The 15,422-nt window shown below is 36.0% G+C and overlaps 1 protein-coding gene across 1 annotated transcript; it reads left to right on the top strand.

Annotated features, from left to right (window-relative positions):
* The first annotated feature begins 4,647 nt into the window (after positions 1-4,647).
* fxyd3 (FXYD domain containing ion transport regulator 3) lies at positions 4,648-14,497 on the top strand. The gene is made up of 8 exons (XM_033980312.2): positions 4,648-4,851; positions 11,596-11,652; positions 11,967-11,999; positions 12,231-12,260; positions 12,336-12,410; positions 12,494-12,530; positions 12,630-12,673; positions 13,727-14,497. The coding sequence occupies exons 2-8, from the start codon at positions 11,619-11,621 to the stop codon at positions 13,744-13,746; spliced, it is 273 nt and encodes a 90-aa protein (XP_033836203.1). The 5' UTR covers positions 4,648-4,851; positions 11,596-11,618; the 3' UTR covers positions 13,747-14,497.
* The last annotated feature ends 925 nt before the right edge of the window (positions 14,498-15,422 follow it).

The following is a 15,422-nucleotide window of genomic DNA, read 5'->3' as shown; positions in this document are numbered from 1 at the left end:
GATAATAGTTACCACGTAGCTGGTTAGCATCTGCAATGTCTTTGAACTCTTAATATTGGGAAAAAAAATTATGGAAAATTTGCTTCTGAGTGATAATGCCCTGTCTACACAAAAGCAAACTGCCCTCTAACTATTCTAACGCTTCACTTTGCATGGACTAAAAGATCACATGTTGATTGCATTAAATATTTAAGTCCCCTCAATTGTTCATATAATCACTACTGAAACTTGAAATGATATCCATAGCACAGAGATCCACACACACTCTGAGCTGGGCTAATTTTATCAGTGTCATGCCATTGACAGGGGACAAAGTGACCTACAAAAAGCTTTATGCAGACACAACAGTGCTACCGACTCATTGTCTTTTCCACACCTCAACAATTCATAATTTAATATTCAAAATAATTAAAAGATATATAATTTTAGTAATAATGTATAACAGCTATCTTTCCACACTGACTGTTGTGACGTCGCTTATTGAATTATCGCTGGTGTTAGTGTCTCATTGTCACCAGAGTTTTCTCACTTAAGAGGCCTTTCGAGTGACTGTATAGGTATTAATAGCTACTTTCACCATTGTATTCTTATCTTTCATTCTAGACCCCCCAAAGCAAAGAACTAACCAACTAACCAACTGCTGCAAGAGGGAGTTGCTTTTAATGCCACATACGTAAAATAAAAAAAAATAAAAAACACAAAACAGAAACTTTTTTTGTTTTAACATTAGTGATGTTTCGTTAAGCTATTGTTAAAATTGAGCTTATAGAATAAATAAATAAATAAATTGTACACTGATTAGCCTTAATTTTTGCAAATACACTGTGTCATTTATTTGGTTACCTCAGATGAGCTTTGGTACTCTGAAGATAAAGGATGTGTGCCCTACTTCCAAAGGGAAAATGTCTGTCAACCATGAGATCAACGACGACCCTATAATGGTAGATGAAGTTACCTGCACACCTGACAGAGGTGGAGAAAAGGAAATCAGAATATGAGCAAGAAATGGCAAACAAAGACTTATTTTGACCTCCTATATCCAAACAAAGCAAAACTTTACATACTGCACAGTATGAGTTATATTTTACAAAAGATGGAAGAGTTAAAAAAAACAAAAACGCGAAATGGTAAAACTCAAGGTTGAAGTAAAAGTACACTGTAAAACAGTTAGTGAAGGGAAAAAAACATCTTTAGCAGACCCTGAAATGTATAAACTAAACATTTCACCGAATTTCTTAAAATTAATCTGCCATTCAAACTCCTATTGCGATATGCTTTTGGGTCATAGATGCCTTATATTTCAAATAATATTTCACATTAAATGTTTTGTTTGACTTTGCAGTGAATTAGAGAATATTTTGATGACTGCACGCTGGTGTTTATACCATAACACTGACAGTGGTCTCTTATATGTACGTAAACAGGGCACAGTCATCATACAATTTCATGCACTGTCAAATGCACAAATGTTTTTATTTCAAACAAAAAGGAGGAGCTGCAAATTCTGAATCAGCTAAAAATGATGAGACGCACTTTAGTTCCGACATTAAACCTCAACCTTTACCCACAGCTGTCTGCGGCATCAGCAGCTCAGGTAAGTGCAGATAATGTATTGGTCAAATTTGGGCAAGATTACACACTAAGATTACAATGTTTGAACAGTGCATTTTTAACTTATTACACAACTGTACAACTTTTAAAGATACGTTGTAGAAGATTAGCATCAACTTGACAGAAAATCTGCAATCCGGGTCTATTCTCTATGTGAGCATAATGTTGATGACATTGACATGTTTTTGGCATGAATAGGCAATGCACTGAAAAGCCTTTCTAAGTTATAACTGTAGTTCAGTAACATCAGCCTTGACCTGATCATTACATGTGTAAAGGTTGATGTTAGCGTTGTTGACAAGGATCGTTCAGTTGTATTTACTTGTCATAAATCTTCAAGTTAATGCAACACTACTTTAACAACTGTTTCCCACAAGGACAAGATGTAACCTCTGTGTCTAGCCCAAGGGTGTTCAAGGTCAAAGTGATAGGACAAAGAAGTCAAAAGAAGGAACAAATACAACAATATATTCAAAACTTAATGCATTTGCTTATGTTATTCTTTATTGATGAGTTTTTGGCACAGTTGTTGTTAAAAATGCATTCAACTCTGATTTAATTAATATTTTTCGTTGGTAGTTGACAACTTTGCATCTATACATGTGAAAAATGTATCATGTCAGTGATTGATAATTGCTAAATTAAAAATGAGAGAATGCGTAAAGGTCTTATACTGACATAAGAGAACCCAGAGGCTGAGATAAAAATCTAGATCCTGAAGTTGTGTGAAAACCTGCTGCGTTTTGTCCTGTGAGAAATTTTCATCCACTGTTTATTCTCCAAACACCCACAATGCATCCCTGCTGATGAGATCCTGCAACTAAAATATCATTCTTAAAGCATGCAATGCAAGTTACAAAGTTTTAGTTTGTCAATGTTTTTTACTTAAGATTATTTATTTATTGTAATTTCAGATCTATATTAAACATGGGGAGCCTTGGTTTTGTGACACTGCTGACAGGTAAGAAACAGCAAAATATATATTTTTATATGTTTGCATTGATATAATTTGTTCTTTTCTCTTTAACTCTGTTTTCTGCTTGATTTTGTGCAGCCCTCTTTGCCCTTTTTATGGAAACTGAAGCAAGTAAGGCCAACATTTTACCATCACAAAGTACATTGTAATAATCTGTGTAAAGTTGTGGCATTGTAAATGTATTAATTCTGTTCATTTAACTTTGCTTTTGTCTCTTGCTGCTTTTCAAATCTGGCAGATCCCTTTGTTTACAGTAAGTGTAATTTTGCATACAGTATATGGTGGTGCAAATATTTACAATTGTGAATACTGAAAATTATGCTTCTCTCTCACAAAGCCTAATACATATTGTCTAATTTTCTGTATATTCTTTATTTACCAGACTATGAAAGGTTACGAATTGGAGGCCTGGTCTTTGCCTGCTTGCTAATAGCTGGAGGAATTGGAATCATCGTCTGTAAGTGAAAGAAAGCCACACACCATGGCTGTATTTGGACAGAAATCCAATGCAGCAGCATGTGTCCTTATGCTTGTTTTTCTTCATTTTGGCAGATCACAAGTGCAACAGAGCTCCCTTGAAGTAAGAATTTAACACTTTCAAGTAACTATGGTGGAGTGTCAAGATGTAGAAATTAAAATATACTTTAATTAGATTTCAGTTTCTATTGCCATTTTGAAGAACAATTAGGTTTTTGCCGTAATAGGAGTAGGCCTAGTTGCATTTGCAGTTGTGTGGTTGCGTAGTAGTCATAGTACTGGTCAAGAAGTAGCAGCATCAGTAGCAGTCTGCTTAATATAAGTATTTGTATTGTTGCCTGGGCACAGCAGTAGTAATTGGTGATACTGGTACTAATGCACTAATAGCACTAGTAGTCATCATTGCAGCAGTGCTGGTAAAAATATTAATAGCTGACCAGTTCTAGTTCTGTAGTGGTAATGGGGCTAGACCAAGTAACAGTAGTTCTAATTGTAGCAGTGGTATAGTACAGTAGTAGTAGTAGCATTTGAAATTGTAGAAGCCATTTACTTAGGGCCAGATTTTTATTTAATTGCTATTCTGTCTGTCATCTTTGTGTCTCACCTTCACAATCTGTTGCCTAATTGCCACCCTGTCCTTGTGTTTTTCCTCTCCTCTCCCACAGGAAAGCAGACGATGATGAAATTTGATAGCACACCTGACAGACCAGTTCCAGCCAGGAAAGAGCAGACCTGAGACTAGTTGGGACAAAAAGAGGGTGGGTGATGGGCAGGAGGGGAGGAGTCACGTGATGTCACCTGTAAAGCAAACAGAAAATTGAAACTGTTCCATCAATCTAAATGTCTATAGTTTCACTATTCAATTTAGACTGTAAATCAGGGACAGAAAAATATATATTTGTTGCCCAAAGGCTACTTTAAATAACTCAATAATAATAAAAGGGCATGCTGCAACTTTTAATTGCAGCATGCACTTAATAATAATAAATAAGTCCTTTCACGTTTTTTTTTAGATTAGAAGTAGGCCTACTTTTAACTACCTAGGTTAGTCAGCCCCACTTTGAATTTCAAAGTTATTCCTACATTATTGGTAAATTGTTATTGCTTTATGCAACACTGTACATTGAATTGATCAAAGCATATTGTCTTGAAGAATAACCAATCCATGTTTGCATTGTTGTATTATGTTATGTCCCTGTTCAACAGGCCAACTGTTCATTGGGTTATTGTAGCTATAGCTGTAGCCTCCACGTGTATTGGGCTACTTATTGTAGCATGCTTTTTAATGCATGCGTTTTAATGTGTGCCCATGTGTAATTACGTTTTTGCTTTATTGCCTTTCATACTCATTTCCAAGGCCTAAATTAAAGCTAACATGCTCAAAGTCAAACTTTGTATTTTTCTTTTACTACCGTTGTTGTTCTATGTTACCTTTCCCGATAAAGACCCATCGCCATCTAGGCCATGCAAACAGTGGAAATTTCCTTGCAAACGTTCCCGACAAACGAAGTATATACTCCAGCTCCTCCTCCAGACTCTGGATCAGCTTCACGCCCCTGTGCGCACGGACTCTTCAACTTTCTCCACTCATGAACGAAGCGAACTCCACTGACTCCAGATCAGAACTTTGTAGCCGAACTCCCACAGTTATAACTCGGCCCCTTGAGCTAAAACCAAGCCAACCTGTTGAGTGTTAACAGTGTAGAAGGGTGTTGGCGCATTACGCACGCTGGTACATCCTGTGAGGGAGAGATTTTGACGCTGCTGGCTGAAGTTTACGCACGGGGGTAAGTCTGCGATAAAAGGCTTGAGCTGTGTTTTTTTTATGGTTTCTGAAACAAGTTTAGTGAAGTTTTGGACGCAGGCATGGTATCTTTTTAAAGTTGTGTTCTCTTTAGTCAAGTTGTGTGTCTGTCTGGATGATGTAAGCGTAGGTTGATAAATGTAAGTGTCCTATCCACCATCTTGTACTTTAAAAATTTTAAGTTGTGCAAATGAAAAATTAGGCAATACATTGTCATTAGAAATTATTAGATACACTTTTTGGTGAGTAGGCTACAGAAGTTTACATTTTTAAAGTTAATGTTTAGAAAGCAGCCTGATTTCTTATTTCATGCTTTAATCATTGCCATTTACCCCTTATTGATCTTGCATAAGATAGTATGATTAAATGAATTTTGAATTATTCACACCCCTGTTTGATGACATGTTTGTGCCAGCTCTGTGCAAAATGCCCAGCTGATAAAGGGACAACAGCGATAAAGCCTGGACCTACTCAAATGGCACTGGGACAGAACATGTCAAGGGCAAATAGAGAGACGATTTAACTATGCTGCTGACAGAAGAACAAATGAAAAGTTATATGGATTAATTAAAGATCCTAGGTCCTTGACGTTGGCACACAATCCAACTTTACCATAGTGTAAAGCTTATCTGCCCAGAGAGAAAAAAACAAAAAACAAACTACCATATCATCTTTTACATATTAAAAATTGGGCTACAAATTACTCAATGTATAGATTTTCTTTTATGGTTTCATCAGTACCGGACAAGTGATTCTGAAGAATAAGTTGATCAACATGGTCTCATAATAGGATATGGGGACCATGCATTTAAGTAGGTTTATTATATTATGTTAAAGGTGCACTATAACTTTTGTTCCCAGTAGGGCATTAAACATATCTATCTTGCATTTACTCTCCTCTCCTCAGATCTGACCTTTATTTTGGGCTAGTGGCGTGACCTGCATGTGTTTATGCAGATAGATACCATAACTTGAATGCCATGCTGTGGAACATAAGGAAAGCATTGGACTCATAGAGACACACAGGTCTTTCAACTGGAAAAGTCATACAGTGCATGTTTTTGCATGGATTTTGGTAACAATGTTTGGGGAATACAATTGCAGGTCATGTTGGTTTCATAAGGCCATAGACCAAATGATCACTGTGACTTTGCTTTGTCAAATGAGTTTCCTCTCCTCATCTTTCCCCCATTGCCTCACGTGATTCAGTTCTTAAAAAAGGTTGTGAGTAAGGGCCACAATCAAATGGAATGACCAGAAGAGAAAGCTTTTAGGAGGTGTGCTCTGCTCAGATTTCCACCATAACACAAATAAATATAGAAACTTCTATGACAACACATTGATTTTCCTGTATGAGTACTACAACCATTTATCTCCTCCACTTTGCTCCTTGAGCTCCTGAAGTTGGAAAGAGTAGCAAAAATGTTAAATTATTATTGCGAAAAAGCATTTGATAAAAGGGGAAAACGACAAGGACAAAATACTCTGCAGTCTAATTGTATTATATTGATGGGCTATAGGCCTAGACAATCAGAAGGCTGTATAGAGTAGGCAATGAAATAAACATAAACTGCAATCTATAAAAAAAACAAGACAATAAATAAACATTACCAATCCAACAGTAACTTGTTGTAAGAAAGAAAACTGTTACAATATAATAAAACTACAGATTAAAAATAAAAAGTTACTCAAGTAAATGGCAACGTGTGCCTTACTAACACTTATTGGAGGGACTTAAACGAATGCTTCTCCCCATATGGGACAGTTGCTAGTTGCTCAGTGTTAGGCTGTTGCAGTTACCGAAGTGACTCAGAGCTCTAGTATGCTCCACTCCTCTCCTTGTCTATGCCTCTTTTATAATCACTGTCCTCTGTCTCACTGTGTCTCAACTGCTATCACACATTCTGCCCTTAGGATTAAATTTTTTCTTATTTTTGACCGCAATATGTGCAAAAGGAATCTTTTTTTTTCCTGGTCTGGTCTACATTCATTTCCTCATTTCTCTCGGTCTACATATTTGTCTGCCCTTCCTTACCACTAACATACACAATACTTGTTGCTAGGCTGCTATTGCCATGCTATACGTCCCTAGGGTTTGCTTCTTTAATAGTTTGGATTCGCAGTAGTGATCATGTGCATGGGCAATCACAGCAATAAGTTATGTTGAAGTTAAGATTAGCATTTAGTTACAAACCATATATGGCTATATTTTTAGCTATTTTCTACCATGTCATTATCCCTTAGGAACACCACTCAACTTATCATCAAATTCATATTTTCAACCAGCTTGCTGCTAGGGTTCTGGTACCTCAAAATGAAAAATAATAACTGAAACGAATTTTGTACATTTGCAACATGTTGAAAAATGCCATTTTTAAGTATTGATTATGTACTAAAAATCACTAGCACTTAAGCTGTCACAGTATGCTGATCTTTCTTATACCTCACACTGGTGGTGTCATCTTGTCTTCACAGAGATAGAGTTTAAAAGCACAACAAAAAAATCTTTAAGGAGAGATAACAGACCCTCCACCAAAAAAGTTAAGCTTCATAGTTTTAGCACACTGTACACATAAATGCTTCTTTGAAGACAAATGGATTTATGACACGAAATCTGTTCCGTATCATTGTGAGACACAGCCCAATGCATTTATAGTGGTATTTAGTTGTATCCAATTCTCCCTCACTCTCTTTGAGTCATCTCTCTCTCTTTCTGTCGTTCACTTCAGTCCTTACAGCTCCTGTCTGTCTGGGTCATACACTTAAGCTGTCACAGTATACAGCTCTTTCTCATACAGGATGTGTGTGACAAAGGAATCTGGCTTGTCTAATTTAGGAATAAAACATCCCTGTTAGAATGAACAGCTGTCTTTGTAGTAGCAGGAACACACGACCCTATATCCAGTGTGGGGACGTGGGTGGTTCTTTTAGAAAAACACACACTGCTTCAGTCATTCACATAAATAGTTTGGATACTACAGTAATATGGAGCATACAATTAACTGACTTCGAGTGTGACTGTGAAAGTAAACTCAACTTAAACTAAACAAAAGTTTAGTGCAACTTTGTATGGTTGAGTTGAATTGACATAAGAATCTTACAATTTAAAACATCAAGGACTATGACTTTTTGGTGGTCAAGTTCCATCAATCAATCTATTTCTTAAGTAAGGGTTCATTTACCATCCTTTTACTCGTTATTATTTACGAGTAAAATATTAACAAAAAAGTCTATACATTTTATTTGCTAATGATTTTAACTCCCAAGACAAAAATGCTAATATATAATGTAAGTTATCTAAGTTGCAAATTATTCAGTAAAAATGCATTCTCATGGGACTTAAAGAGGCATCTTTGTATTTTCAGGAAGAGTGCTTTTAAAAAGAGGACACTTGATATGAATGAGTGAAGCAGACCTAACAAAGAGGAAGGAGGTGAGGAGAGGATGTACAGAAGAGCAGGAATGGACTTGAAAAAGAGAGACTGGAGAGGATTAGAGAGGTAGCACAAATCTCATCAAAACAGAAGAGTTGTGGAGCTGCAATTTTAAACAAAAGAGCTTTCTACAAACGACTTATTCAAGTATAGACTGGAGTAGCACAGAGAGAAATGTCAGTAGAGCTTCAAACAAATGGAGCAACAGGACCAGAAGCAGACTAACACAGGGTTACAAGAGCTGGCTGTTATACATTTCATTAAAAAAATAAATTGAGAAGTTCAGAACACTGACATCAATCAGAATAAATCATGTTTTCCTTGGTGACCCTACAGGCAATGTTGTTGTGGACGCTGGAGGAAGAAGTTTTGAGCAGTGTAGACCTAAAACAGAACAAAAACATTTTAGTTTGATTTCTTCTGTTACAAGTTGTCATCAGTCTCTTCATGAATACATAGGTGTTCAAGCCTTCAGCATTGTCATTTTGCTTCCATAGTGTTCCTGTGGGCTGCACCTTAAACAAATATTTGATTCATGTTTTAATCTTTGATCTACAACTGTACAACTACCAGTTTCTTAGTTTGTAGGTTACTCAACTTTTCAAGATTTCATATTCTGAAATTAAATTTTGTTTAGTTATTGAATATTATCACAAGATAATACATAAAGGTTAAAGGTGCACTATGAACTTTTTCTATTGGGATGGTCGCCGGTTGTGTTTTGCTTGGGATCGTTAACATATGGCATTAAACAAATTCTCTTTTATTATTTTTCAACAATACCTTGAGAAATAATTCTTACTGTGAGTAGGGTCGACTCAGATCTGACCCGTAGGTTGTGGTGGTGTCAGCTTATCTCCACAGCGATAGTGAGTTTAAACACATACTCATTCCAGGCACAACAAAAACATGTTTAAGGAGAGATAACAGACTCTTCACCAGAAAAGTTGCAGCATGCCCTTTTGAGTTTTATAGTTTTAGCATACTGTACATGTAAAGTGGTTCTTTGAAGATGAATGGATTTATGACACCATATCATGGTGCAACATGTTGATATTGGTCTATAGTTGCATCAAATTCTCCTCTTTGGGTGATCTCTCTCTGTTTCTGTCATCCACTCCACTCCTTACAGCTCCTCTCTGTCTGGATGTCTTTATTTTGAGGTGAGCCCTCCCTGCAGTGGTTTTGGCCCCATTCCCATCCTCTACATTCCCCCTGCCTCGCAATGGGTTGCTGTGGAGAGAGTTAGAGAGAGTAGCATCTTTGTCTTGTCTTTCTCCTAAATATCAACAGAAATCAAAATCAAAGACCGTCACTATTTACTAAGCATTACTGTTATTTATGGTTCCACTTGTTTTGTAAAAAAAACAAAAAAAACAACATAAATTAGTATATTTTACTTTCTTGTCTTTGCCAAATTGTGTATTTTTTTAATGAAACTCCACTGAAATTGTAGATGAAGGATAATATACTGTAGTACTGGACATTAACATGGTCAACACTGAGGTGTTTAATTTTATTACATGGCACAAAAAGGAAAAACAAAAGGTTCAGGTGCAGTTTTAACTTAAATTCAACTAGTCTGCTGAGGATAAGCAGAGACTAAAAGGGATTTATTTCAGTATAGTTTCAATAATGAAGCAGACCACTGTACACTTATAATTGACCACTTACACATATAATTACAAAGTATTTTTTCAGTCGTAAACCTATAAGGTTGAGTTGAATACTGACATCGGATTGGCTGTGTGATGGCCATCTGTCCCTGCTTCACTTTGCAGTATGAAAAAAGCAGTTCAAATTTGCATTAAAATGAACAACTCTTCATGAATAGATCTATTGAGGATCTATCAGACTATTAAAATATATTTTCCACCACAAAACTCAGCATAGGGACAAACCAATGCATTTGGAGGATTATGGTTTCATTTTAAACTTTTCATATTTTTGTGTTTCTAGGCCGTGTTATACTGTAGTACTAGACGAGGGGTGGGCAAACTTTTTGAGACATGGGCCTGCAATTTGACAGAGGGGCCAGGCCAGGATATATATGTGTGTGTATATTATATTAGAGATCTGGCATGTAATATGTAGCAATGCATGAATATGCAAGGCTCATTGCTCATTGTGTTTTCCAAATGCATTAATCAAATCAATTATTAATTTATTAAATTTTAGTTAAATAAACACAGCGGAAAAAACTTTGAACAAGGTTTACCCTTGAATATAATTTGGTCATGTTCGATGGGTCAGATTAATAAACCCAAAGGGCCATGTTTGGCCCCCGAGCCATAGTTTGCCCATGTCTGTACTAGACACTAACATCCTCAACACTGAGGTGTTTAACTTTATGACAAAACACAAAAAGGAAAAAGAAGGGTTCAGGTGGAGTTAATGTACATGTTTTTAACTTAAACTTAACTAGTTTGCTGATGATAAGCTTAATGCTCCGTTCATGTAATAATCAACACTGATTTGTTTTAGTTATTATGACTTAACGTATTGAAAAGACCTTTTAGTGAACATACACATTGTAATTGTGACACTCTCTGTCTTATGCCTGGTTTACCAAGCCCTCCTCTTGTGTGCTCGTGCCAGCCTGTCGTGGGCATGGGGCATGTTTGCTCATGAGTATAGCATGCTAGGTGGAAAGTGCAGTCGATGGAAAATCACTGTAGATCCACAGGGTTTGTCTCCTCCCAGAGCTTATGCTACTTTACCTGCTACCACTTATAACAAATCTCAGGGGTTATAAGCAGTTAATGAGAGACAATATCATTGCATCATAACAAACTGGACCAGTATTTAAGCAGGACCTCATTAGGACAAAATGGTCATGAACAATACATAAATTAAATTTTAGTCTTATTGTTGGTCTTAGTCAGAAGAGCATGAGCTTGTCACTGGACATTCCAGTCTTTTTTTGCCCTATAGAAAACAGTGTTGAATCATGTCTTTGTTGCCTCGGCCAGCTGGTACCAGTACAATCCTGCTTCCAGCTTCCACCTATTTGAAATGTTATTGAAATGTAATTACTTAGCCATAAGGGAGAGAGTTAATGTTATTTATCCCAGAATAATACAAAAAGCCACTAACAAATGAGCCTTTGATTCGCTACATTTGTGTGTTTACATACACAGGTACATGCAAGCATGTGTCACAGGATTGGACGCCTGTTATGTGCCTGAATATTTAATTTAACTGAAAGTTCATATCACAGAGAAAACAGAAACACATTTTCTCTTTTTTATAAAATGTTCAAATTTCCATTTATTTTTATTTCTATCTTTTAGGTTTTCAAGGCTTAAGACTGAAAATGTTGAAAATGATCACATTGGTGTTGATGACAAGTAAGTTAACTCTCATGTCTCATGTCATTAAATGAGTATATACAATATTTGTACATAATAAATGTATTAAAAATATTTAGTCTGATAATTCAAGAAATGTAGCTGCTCACAAACCTCTGCCAGTCCTGTGTGTGGTCACTTTGTGTAAATCTTTTTAATGAAATTTACTTCATACATGAAATGATTAGCTTTGTCAAGCTTTAAACAAGTCCAGCTCTTATGGAAGACCCGTAAAATCCTATATAGTCTAATGCTGCTAGTCATTGTTTATATTTATCTATTAATGTATATTTTCTATGTCCAAACTTTTTCAGTTGTGTCACTTGTCTTTGCAGAAGAAGAAAAAGGTAAGTCTGTTACTAATGCTGTTAATGTATATGCTTGCAATCAATACCAAAGTAAATGTGGGAACTACCAAAAGTAAGGTTCAAAGTGTATTCTGGGTTTATTTTACATAGAGGCATATTGATGTATGATGTCAATGATTTACTAGGATACAAACTAGAGCTTTGGGTATACTGGCATTTTGTTATAAGTTTACAACCTTTATGTAAAGCTATTTCACACTCTTTCTATAGCCCATCCTGAAGATGCGGCATTCACATTTGGTAATGTATTTACATTTTTTATGTTGTTGTATTAAGCTAAATTCAGCTGATTTATTCTCTTGTGTCTGTCTGTAGACTATCACGAGCTGCGTGTTGGAGGTCTGATCCTTGCTGCTGTGCTTTGTCTCATTGGCATCACTATTCTGCTCAGTAAGAAAATAATTATTACATTATGAATTAGAGCTGAACTCTTATTAATCATTAGGTACATATAATAACCACATTTTTTCCAGGTGGTCACTGTAGGTGCAAGTTCAATCAGAACAACAGGTAACCCTTCAAATATTGTATATATAGGTAGTATTGTGCAAACACGACAAACCAAACATTTATCTTTGTAACTTTTTCCCCCTATTTCTAATTCTTTAGAAGGAGGACAGGAAGCAATGCACAGCAGATGCTCAATGACCAAGGTGGGTGACAGTCTTTTTGTGTTTTATTATTTTTTCCTAAAATCAAGTGCACATGCATCACAGTAAATGTAAACAGGGGGATATAGAACTACAATGAAAAAAAAGAATTTTGAAAAGAAGATTTTGGTTATTTTGCTTCCCAAAATGGAACATATGTCAAGGACATGAAAAACTTAATACATTAATGCCACTACTGCAATTTAAAAATCTGATGATGAACATGTATAATCACACCTGTTTTTAATGTTTTAAATTAACCCATGCAGATGTTTTATTATTGTTTTGTTTGTTTTGTTTATATTGGCTAAGCAGGGTGCTCATGAAAAAGAAAGTGTGGTACTCTCCCTGTATAAATACAGATAAATGAAAAATATGAAAAGAAAACCCCACTAATAACTGATGTATTTATTTATAAGATACCTTCGTTTTAATATACTGTGTTCAGTTATCCCTATCAGAAAATATTTTCATACCCATGTTACCTTTCTAGTACCGCATACACTTTAGATTTTGAAATAGCACGTTTCATAGCTCTAAAGTCTAAAGTTATATTTGCCCTGTCCGTATGTTTAGTGTAAACACAGAAAACTGCATTATGGAAACTACCCGTGATGCAATGCGAGTGCTTTTGCTCCTGCCTCATTTCTCTTGTAGTAGGACTAATAACAAAAGGGATTTATTTCAGTATAGTTTCAGTAATGTATAAATCCACCGCTATATTGACTATATTGTCAAAGCAGACCACTGTGCACTCTCAGCATGTAATTGCCAAGTATTTTATCACTTGAAAACCCAGAATATTGAGTTGAATACTGAGACTGGATTGGCTGCATGATAGTAGTCTGCCCCTGCTTTACTTTGCAGTGTGAAAAAAGCAGTTCAAATTTATAGTAAAATGAATAACTCTTTATGCATAGATCAGTTGAAGCCTTTATTTTACTTAACCTTAAACTATTAAAATATAGTTTCCACAACAAAATTCAGCATAGGGACAAATCAATACATTTGGAATATTATGGTGTCATATTTAACTTTGCACATTTTTGTTTCTAGGTCGTGCTTGTGAATGCTAAATGTCCACAACTCCTGGCTTCACAGAACTGCAAAAGTAGCTGATGCATTTTTTTTTATTTTTTACTTTTGTTAGAAGCAACCGAAAGTAAACAAGGAAGCATAATGCAGAGTCCTTGCTCAGACCTGCACAATTTGTGGAATAACAGCCCATCAACGTGAGGGTTTCTGAGTATATGTCAGAATAAGTTATTGTCTTTTAATGCCCCATTTTAATATCACAAAAAACATTTAACAGGCAGGCTACATATCTTTGGATCAAAGCAGTTTATTTTTAAACAATATAAAAATGAATCTGTTCTTCACAACTACTATAAATAATAATATATCTCGGAGCAAAATCCAATCGTTGTGCTTAGTTGTACTAAAATCCACATTATAAAAATCCTGCAGAAAGCCTTAATATAGGCATACACTGGTTTTACCTTTATTCAGTTTCAAGGTCTGCAAACATCTTGTTCACAATTGTCTATCAAAAATGTCTTTTACTGTAACAGAGTGAATGCTGTTTTGTTCAAGCTTTGTTTTGGTTGATCTCTGCAAGTGCAACTATACCAAAAAGTAGCCAGTATAGTCTCTAGGAATTGTAAATTTAATATAGATGCTTAAGTTAACTCTGAACGTCTAACCCCTTCCTTGTGTGAAACTACAGTCCGTGAAATGCTGTTGATAATCAAGAATGTGCTTAATATGTACGGATAGGTGTAAAGGACTGCACCGTTCATGTTTATATAAAAATTATGTTGAAACTAATTTGACTTTTTGATTCATTATATATAATACATGACCTACTAACATGGCATGCCCTGTTATCAAGAATCCAAACTACTGTATATCCAAAAAAAAAAAAGGCCAGATACAGATAGGCTACCATAATTCTTGACCACAGGTATAAGTATGCAGCAGTACAAGTATCTTATTAAAGTGACTTTACTGATGGAAATGCAATTCTTCATGGTGACGGAAGATAAGCCTTTGTGCGTGATAAAAATAATAATACAAGATTCCAAGCCAATGTGATCACAATGTTTAGGCTTTATGGCCTTTTTGTATGTTTTGGCGCCATCTATTGGTGTACTTCAAAATGCACTTTGGCTATGTCAAGACTTACACAAGCAAAGCAAACATTCCCAGATTTATTCCCACCCATTATTCACCACCTCAGTCTACAACTCAAAACATCAGGGAAAAGGTTCAGTGTAACTTTAGCTTCTTCGTAGAGTAACTGGTTGTCAGACGCGTTGCTTTTTATAGCTTCACCAGGGGGCGCTGTGGTCCGGTCTACATTATGTAATATCCTTCCTTTCACAATCGCACTCACATTTTTATGGGTTTATGTCGTTTTCCAAGTTTTGGTGTTTTGTAAATTTATAAATATCTTCTGGCATAAAATGAGTTTAGAGGGGGCTTTTTTAAACACTCTCTGGGACTGGGATCACACTTTTGCTCCCGGCCAGCGCCCCTCCGCCTGTTTTCCATCTTCAATCAACAGAAGAGACCATTTAAGGACACACAAGACAAACAAACGAAAGTAAAAGCCCATCGAAGACCACCCAAAAGCAGGAAGATATCGGCGGATTAATGCGCTATCAGATGTGCCAAAGCCGTTAGGTCTGAAGAGATAAAGGGGCATTTTCTAATCAACCAAATTCACGGGGTCAAAAAGGGCACAGCGCCA

Source organism: Periophthalmus magnuspinnatus, chromosome 16 (genome assembly GCF_009829125.3).
Source record: "Periophthalmus magnuspinnatus isolate fPerMag1 chromosome 16, fPerMag1.2.pri, whole genome shotgun sequence".
In the NCBI taxonomy this organism is placed as follows: domain Eukaryota; kingdom Metazoa; phylum Chordata; class Actinopteri; order Gobiiformes; family Gobiidae; genus Periophthalmus; species Periophthalmus magnuspinnatus.
This window is presented reverse-complemented; position numbering and strand designations above follow the sequence as displayed.

Bases quoted from the DNA above. Each gene is read 5' to 3' on its own strand.
- fxyd3 (XM_033980312.2), top strand. From the start codon at position 11,619: ATGTTGAAAATGATCACATTGGTGTTGATGACAA. The intron at 11,653-11,966 runs GTAAGTTAACTC...AAACTTTTTCAG, and splicing joins CACATTGGTGTTGATGACAA to TTGTGTCACTTGTCTTTGCA. The intron at 12,411-12,493 runs GTAAGAAAATAA...CATTTTTTCCAG, and splicing joins TGGCATCACTATTCTGCTCA to GTGGTCACTGTAGGTGCAAG.